The sequence below is a fragment of the Corvus brachyrhynchos genome, unplaced genomic scaffold (genome assembly GCF_000691975.1).
Source record: "Corvus brachyrhynchos isolate BGI_N302 unplaced genomic scaffold, ASM69197v1 scaffold69, whole genome shotgun sequence".
Taxonomy (NCBI): Eukaryota; Metazoa; Chordata; class Aves; order Passeriformes; family Corvidae; genus Corvus; species Corvus brachyrhynchos.
This window is the reverse complement of record NW_008240228.1, coordinates 4,380,277-4,388,312: the sequence shown is the minus strand read 5'-3', so window position 1 is coordinate 4,388,312 and position 8,036 is coordinate 4,380,277. Positions and strand designations below refer to the sequence as shown.

The 8,036-nt window shown below is 44.6% G+C and overlaps 2 protein-coding genes across 2 annotated transcripts in view; one reads left to right on the top strand and one right to left on the bottom strand.

The window, feature by feature from the left end:
• The window catches only part of REL (REL proto-oncogene, NF-kB subunit), a 44,461-nt gene extending 42,681 nt beyond the window's left edge, over nucleotides 1–1,780 (top strand). The window contains exon 13 of the mRNA XM_017745226.1: nucleotides 7–1,780. Within this exon, the coding sequence (XP_017600715.1) occupies nucleotides 7–214 (208 nt within the window). The 3' untranslated portion in view covers nucleotides 215–1,780. The remainder of the gene's footprint in view (nucleotides 1–6) is intronic.
• A 96-nt stretch (nucleotides 1,781–1,876) lies between these two features.
• PUS10 (pseudouridylate synthase 10) overlaps nucleotides 1,877–8,036 on the bottom strand; it is a 23,971-nt gene continuing 17,811 nt past the window's right edge. Inside the window, exons 12-17 of the mRNA XM_008642061.2 lie at nucleotides 7,120–7,196; nucleotides 6,971–7,026; nucleotides 6,726–6,843; nucleotides 5,460–5,602; nucleotides 4,798–4,897; nucleotides 1,877–4,548 (exon numbers count right to left, since the gene is read on the bottom strand). Of these exons, the coding sequence (XP_008640283.1) occupies nucleotides 4,510–4,548; nucleotides 4,798–4,897; nucleotides 5,460–5,602; nucleotides 6,726–6,843; nucleotides 6,971–7,026; nucleotides 7,120–7,196 (533 nt within the window). The 3' untranslated portion in view covers nucleotides 1,877–4,509. The remainder of the gene's footprint in view (nucleotides 4,549–4,797; nucleotides 4,898–5,459; nucleotides 5,603–6,725; nucleotides 6,844–6,970; nucleotides 7,027–7,119; nucleotides 7,197–8,036) is intronic.

Sequence of the window (8,036 nt, the reverse complement as noted above, 5' to 3'; positions counted from 1 at the left end):
GGTCAGCGGCGTCGCGACTTTCGCGTCGCAGCCCGGCCTGGCCGACCCCGTTTACAGCTTCATCGACCAGGAGGTGCTGAGCGAACCCAGACTGTCCAGCAGCCACCAGGGCAGCCTGGCAGACGGCCAGTTCTATGACACCGACGGTGTCCACACTGATGAGCTCTATCAGTCCTTCCCCTTTGATAACATTTTACAGAGCTATAACCCGTGAGCCAGCGCTGGGTACATAGAGCTCCCCGGGTGCCGCTGCGTGGAGAGGAGTAATTGACCCTTCTGGAGTCCCTGCTTTCTCTTTCAGAATGTTGCTGTGCAAGTTTCATGGTATAACTTAAAGGTTATTTATTGCAGCCCATAGTGGTGCCCATAAAGAGGGCGGTGGGAGTAGGGTTTGGGGTTCTCTACCTTAAAAGTACCTTGTAGACATATTTTTGCGCTGTCGGAAGTGGGAACTGTTAACACTTAAAGCTTCCTTATCTTTGGGGACTGTAAAAGCTGGCATCTTCAGAAGGGTTAAAATTTCAAATACTTCACAGGGTTAAAGTTGTTTTGAAATAGCCATTTTTGCTATAGAAATTAAATTTTGATAGGACAGAAATTAGGAAAAAAAAACCTGCACGTGAGCACTCTAGTTCAGTTTCATCTAATGACGTCTGAGCTCTGCTCAACTTACTTGAAAGGTTTGGGTTTTTAACCCCCTTTCTATAAATATTCTTCTCCTAAAATGAGAACATACATTGATTTTCCACGCTGTCACCACACTCCATTTGCTTTGAAGGCAAATTTACTCGTAAATTTTTTTTAATGACTATGTCATTGTTAGATATATTTAAAAAGACCGGAAGGTTTGAGTTCTTAAATAGTCGAGCTCTGTTGTAAAGGAAATCACTGCACAAGAAAAGGAACAGAAAGTGAGGACTTGTCTGCACTTCATCCAGAGTGCACTATTTTACAAGCCATGCCCCTGCTGCTTTAGGAATGAAGCTGTTATTGCTCTGCAAGTCGTGTGTGTGTGTAGCTGCGATGTGAGTGAGATTTGCAAAGGCAGAAATCTCTGGAGCCAAAGTATCCACTTACTCTTTCCTCAGGTATCCCGGCAGTTTCCTGCTATGCAAGTGACTGCTTAAAGAAGGCTCAGATCCTGCCTCCCCAGTACCACCCCCTCCCAGGAGGGCAAAGCCAGAGGCTGCCTTGCTGCAGCCTCACCTCTATTAACAACTTTCAAAGCCATTTCAGTCAGTACTAATTAAAAACACTCCTCTATCCTCTGTATCAGGAACCAGAACTTCTTCCCTCCCACTTGATTCCCAGTCTTCGCTCTTAGCCTGAGCTGTTCCTGGCACCAGCTGGAGGTAACTGGCTGGGTAAGACACTCTGGCCTTGGCTACTTCATTATACTGTTATTTTTTAAGAAGCAACACAGAGAAATGTCTGAGTATTTCTTAAGTGACACAGCTGCTCTTTAGGGCAGATAAGGCTTAAGGCTCTCAGTTGTTACCTTTCGGTGACATAAAACTGCACAATGAGAGCAGCAATAAAAAAAGCAATAAAAAGTCCAAAACTCAGCCCCAAATCAAAAAAGTCACTTGAGATGTAGAATTGTACACAAGGAAAGGTGCTCCAGAACCCCTCTGTGGCTTACAGGAACGCAGGGATGCCTTCCCTGCAGGAATCCACTGCACTGGGAGTACTCTGGTGGTGGTGCTGCTGGAATTCCATCACACAGACCTGACAGGCGGGTGAAGTTTGGAAACTGCTTCCCCAAACTCCAGGTGCACAACAAAATGAATTGACTCTCCCTGTTTCAAAGCAGTTTTTCCTCACTTCTGCACCTCTCCTCCACACTCTTAAGCAATAGAAAGACTAAAGACACAAAGTTTGAAATGTGTTGTTTATTCAGTTCTTTTTTTTTTGAAGTTCTCAGTTTTAAGTATATTAAATGTAAACATTTTACTCACTTCATAGAAAGCTCTTTATAGTACAATTTGTTTTTACTGTATAATTAAATATTTTCAAAGTTCTGTTTTCCTTTGTAAACGAGTTGGTTTGGTAATTAAAAAAACTGGTTATACCAAGTGCTCAGCTTCTGCAACCTCCTCAGCTCCTGACATCCCTCATCATGGGAAAGGCAGGGAAGAGGGAGAAGGTAGGTTATTGGTTGCTTATCCTGGGTTTTTTTAGGGTATTTTCTGCTCCCTGCTGCTGGTGGCCACTATAAAACCTCAAGGCACGTGAGGGCTCATCTGCCTCAGCAGGTTTTGTGGCAGAGCTGTTGAGTTTTTGGGCAGAGGGGACAAGGGTACAGATGCTTTTGGCTGAGCTGTGCTGCTGGTACAGCTTTCTCCAGGCCCAGCTGAGCTGATGCAAAACCAGAATGCAGGGGGGAGGCATTAGAGGTGTCCAGCTGGGGAAATACAAGATGAAGTCTTGCTCTCACAAAACACCCAGTTTGAGCACTCAAAGAACTCCTAAAAGTCAGGTTGAAGGCCCAAGTATTTTTATTATTGCTGCAATATTTGGTACATGATGGTTCAGAAACTGGACTGGAAGCAAAGTTCAGACCCCCAGATTGCATCTCTCAGTTTCATATTTGCACATGATCGGTGCCCAGGAGCTGCCCCAAGAGCTCAGGGATATTTGCATATCAGCTTCCACCCCCCCATTTGGATACTTCAGATTTACCGTAAAAATAAACAGCTTGGGAGTTTTGGGAGGAGCTCTCTGCCTGGTCCAGAGAAGAGCTCAGGCTCAGCACTTTGAGGGTCATCTTTATGGCCTTGTTTATCCTGGATTCTGCCTGGGATCCCCACATGCAGCAGGAGCTGCAGAGGGAAGCGCCTCATGTGTCCTTGGCGCTACGGCAGCAGCCCTTTCCCCCTTTTGGCTCCATTTCCCCTTGGAACAGCTCTTCCCATGCCTGTTGTGTCCAGAGTGCACAGTCTTGTTTACATTTTTTTCCCTTGTAGCTTATGGAATTTATAAATCATATTTTATCTCACTTTGAGTTTTAAGAAATCACACAGATACGAAATTCTCTTTTGTTTTCTGAATTCAGTTTCTTTAGTTTTCCATCATTAATGACACTTCCTTCCTAGCTGCAGATCATTATCTGAGAACTGCTCATGGAATCTGTTGCTCATAAGAGCTTTGGTATTAAAACCAAAAATAATATTGCTGTCTGAATCAAATTTTTGTGTTAGAGAAACAGGAGCTTCTGAATTACTTATGTTGCAGACACAAGTTTTGACAGCCCAGCACAGGCAGAGCCTTAAAGGAGCTCCTTAAAAATGTATTCATTAACACTTTTAGAGCCTCTATCTCAAGCTCTCATGGAGCTGTTTCTAGCATGAGGTCCTGGCATCACTGAATTCAAGGCAAGACATCCCAGTCATCCTCCCTGTCCCCAGACAGTGGTTTGTCTTTGCAAACATTCCCCTCTTTATTCCCAAGATGTTCACAAAGAGCTCTGAAATTCCAAACCTTAGTTTCTTGTTGATAGTTTAACTCTCTTCTGTTCTTCAGGGAAGCACCTCCCTAATGCATTAACATGATACAAGTATAAAAAATTACTTCCTAAATATGTAGGTGGTGCTTAGTATGAAATATTTAAAATAACCAAAGAAAACCTCACATCTTCCTTATTCCAGGCAAGTTCCTAGGCTGTGTTCAGCTCTTCCAGGCATCCATCCAAGGTGAGGTACAAGAAAAAATGTATTATGCTACTAAATCACAGCTTTTTTATCTGTCTCTCGATACCAACATCCTGTGGCACCTTTTGTTTCTGCCTGCACTCCGACATTCTTGGTATTCCTGTTTTTCTTTAGATTCCCATCATGCACCACTGCCAGGAGTTCCCAATCTTTTTATATAGTGTGACTCACTGGGGAATTCCTACTCCTCAAGAGACCTGATGAGGCCACAACTCTTGTTTCTAGGAAGCATCCCCAGTGTTTTTAAATGAGAAAACCTTGGTTTTAAGTGCAAAGTTTTCCTCTGAAAGCTTTTTTTTTCCCTTTGAAAAGTACTTTGAGAGAGAAATTTGCTCATCTCTACTGCCGCTGGCCGTAAAGCAGTCAGTGTCTCAGGGAGACTTGCTCCAGGCGCTGTCCTGCTGGCTGCAGTCTCCCTGCCTTTTGGGATTTCCTGCATGAACTGCTCAGAAAAGGTTGTGAGTGGGTTTCAGGTAACTCAGTGCTACCTGCATCCACACAAGGAATGCTGTAGTATCCCATATAAAGAGTTTAAAATAAAATCTGGCTTGATGGAGGGTTATATACGCTGGCTTCCCAAAACCTTTTTATGTACAGAAGAAATAAAAGTAAGGCTAGAGCTTGAACCAACACTACCTGGTCCAGAGTGTGTAAAGTAGGGTCCAAGGGTATCCTTTGCCAGATCAACATGATCCAAATGTTCCAGGGACACCCTTGGCACCCAGGCTGTAACACTGCACAGTATCTGGTCTCCAGCTGCTGCCCAGGAGCTGCTGCTTCCTCATCCCAACTCCAGAAGTTAATCAGCCAGGGTTGGAGGCCAGTCAACATCAACAGACTAGAAAAGCAGAGGGGGAAAAAAGCAGCAGAGTTGGTGTTTTACAGATACCAAAAGAATCACAACTCCTTCTGCTACTTCTTGACAGCATCACTCACTGTTGGGTTGCATTTACAAAGGAGAGTAGCAGTAGGAAATGTGTCCTGTGGTAAGGAATGTTGATCCACTTGGAGCAATTCCATGGAAAGCATCTCACAAGGGCAACTCCCTTAGTAATTTCCAGGAAAAGACAAATAGCAAACAACTTACTTCTACATCCAGCTCCAGAATGTCAGCAGTTCTGTTCAGAAGGGACCCAATGTTGGGCTTTGTTCTCCCAAAGTCTCCGTGCACAAACTCTTTAATGTAGCTGGAAATACTGGCTGAGGAGAGGTGGATTCCACACCAAAGAAATCAAAAGGCGGGGGGGGTGAAGTGTTTTTTTTTTTACTTCTAAGTAATTTCTCAGTTAATATCCTCTTAAGCCCATACTTATCTTTAAGAGAGCTCCTAATTCCTGGCTTCTGACTCTGGTGCCTGCTGCACTGCTGGCCTTTATTTTGTTTCATTCCAAAATGAGTGGTGACTTTAGGACACAACTGTAACTTTTAAGAAGCAGTGATCTCCAGTGTGCCCTGAAGCGCATTAAATGTTGTGAAAAAGCTCCTTTTTGGAGGTGAAAAGTTCTCAGTTAAATCAGAAAAAGCTGAAGTGTATTTTTAAGCAGCACAATTTTTATATCTCTCACATACTTTATGAAAACTCCAGTGTGAAATTGTGACGTAAAAGCAAATACTGTGCAGCAACACCACTGCGGGAGAGCAGGAATTTTGCAACACCGCAACCACCAGAGCAGGCAACTTCCCATTATCCCAATCACTCCCATCAGGAGGCTGTTTGGCACCTGCCTTGTGTCAGGGCACCAAGGATACGTTCCTGCCTGAGTCTTCAGGTGCAGGCGGAAGTGGTGCTCGTCGATGTACTCGGACCTCATGGTGTGGATGAGCCGGCAGCGCACAGCCAGAGGCCGCCGGTGGAGCACCCGCAGCGGGGTCTTCTGCTCCAGCTTCAACTCCTGGTACAAGAAGCAACCAAAAACGTGAGGAAGGGAATGTGCAAACGCTGCATAGATGGTAGGAATTGTGTGTTGTTAACCAGTCCCATCTTTTTTATCTTTTGTTCTGGTAGTTGAGTAATCTCAAGGCAAGACCCGTTTTTTCCAAGTTTATCAAAGGAAAAAGGGCAGCCCTCTCAGAGGCCAAGGGAGATCTCACATGAACACAAACTAATGCAATCACAAATACAGAGGAATAACCTTGAAATCTCCATAGACCTTTGCTGGAATGACTCCAGGATTTGGCAGCTCACTCAGAGCCTCAGGGCAATCAGGAAAAAGAAATCCCACCCACAAAACGCTTTGTCTAAACTACAGCCAACCCCCTGGAAATAAAAGTGAGGGAAAAAAAGCCTTAAATGAGATTAGATCTCAGAACAGTCTTTTCAAAAGTTCATTCCCAACTCCCTTTCCCAAAGGAGATGCAGCAGGTTGAAAGGCAGCTTCTCAGGAGCAAGGGAAGCTAAAGGAAGAGCTTCCAACAGTTGTCTGCCTGAGCTGCAGCTGCTCAAGCCCTCATTTTGTGAATGAGCTCGTTGGCAAGTCCTGTAGGAAATGGTGCAACACACCAAAAACTGAACCCACTTCTCCATCAGGCCAACATCTGGAGAAAGTTCTCGTTCCTGCACATGCTGAGCCTTCCTGAGGCCTCTTTGCACTCTGTCATAGACACTTCCACCTCCAAATGGTTGCAGCTGTGGGAGAATGGCTTTAGAGCAGAACAGAAGAGCTTCTCTGCCCCTCTCACTTACACAGGACACTATCTAAGGTCAAGGGGTGCAGGTACCAGGTTTCCTCCTCTCCCATCCACTGATTTTGATGATTTGGTCTCCTGGGAGGTGAACATTACACAAAGATTTGTTGTCTCTGCTATCAGCCAGGCCCTGTCCTGCTGGAGTGACTGGGGAAGGAAGAAGGGTGGTATGGAAGTCCCTACAGCAAGAGAAACCCTGATTAAAAAAAAAAAAAAAAACACAAAAACCAAGCACAGAGCAAGAGATAGGCCCATGAGTGCATGTATTTAACTCTTCCCTAGGATATCAGGACAGGTACCATTGAAATCAGCAACAAGAGCTCCTGCTACCTTGATATCATCTAGAAAGGCGATGTCTTCTCTCTGTATTGCTTTGTCTGTCCATATTAAGGCACTGTAGGTCTTTGTCTTCTCCTCTTCACCTTCCTTCATACGACCAATCGCCTCTCTAAACAAAAGAAATTAATGACTCACTTAACATCAGCATAATTATACAAGGCTGTGAGCAAGAACACTTCCCAACTCCCCCCCGAGTGTCGCTTTGAAATCCCTCGCCAGCAACGACAAACACTGACCTGGTGACAAGCTGTAAATCTCGAACCTGTATTTTGTCTGAAGAGTCATTAATTGCCTGCGATATTTAAAAAAGAAATCAGTTAGCAGAGCTGCTGGGTTGGAGAGGCAGCACGTGCTTTACGAGTTCCGTGAGGTGCCAGTGATTTACCTGCTGAAGCCTCTTCATCTCCTCCGCGGTGAAATGTATCCTGCGAGGATTCACCAGCTCGATTGCAAAGGGCCTTCCTGGCAACAGGCACAGGCATAAAACACAAAAACATGTTGTTCTAAATTAATGCTGGAGTTTACACAGGAAGGCTGCAAGGTGTGAAGACGCTCTGCTGCTACACAAACAGGGAGAGGACTGGCGGGCTGAGGGATGGAGCATCAGATGGAAGGGAAGAAACAAGGGACCTTTTTTTGGCTACTAAACCCCAGTATCAGCAATAAGTGCAAATTATGACTTCCCAGAAGACATCTTGTACAAGTCTGTGCTAATTGAAAAATAAAATAAGAAAAAAAGCTAATTAGCTTATTTTCTGTCACCTACAGCAATGCCCAGGTGCACGGCGATGTTAAATCCCACTCCCTCAGCTCAACATCTGTTGCCAGAGTTGTAACTCTGTGCTCAGGGCCTGGACAATCCCCAGCACAAGCAATGCCAAGAATCACACTACAAATCAGACAGCAACTGAAACACAGAATTGTTCATTTTTACTTTTTCCTTCCCTCCTCCCTTGGCTACAGCAGCTTCAGCACGCTGGAAAGCAGCTGACCTTTATAAGGGACTCAAGTTCATAAAGAAAACAAGCTCCCCCACTCTGCAGTCACAGTGAGGGAATTAGAAGGATCCAACAGAAAACAAGAGAGAAATCAGTCTGACATAAAGGGCTTAAAAGTAGGGAGTGAATAAAATAAAATACTGGTAACTAACTATGCCTTTCCATGCAGCCAAGGCCACTGAAAAAGGGCTCCTGTTTCAAGCTGGTTTTATGAAGCTGTTTGGTCTTTGGGAATAAATATATAAGTTTCACTAAATTGCTTCTGAGATAAAATTCCAAAGCATGCCTAGTGGCATTCAGCAGG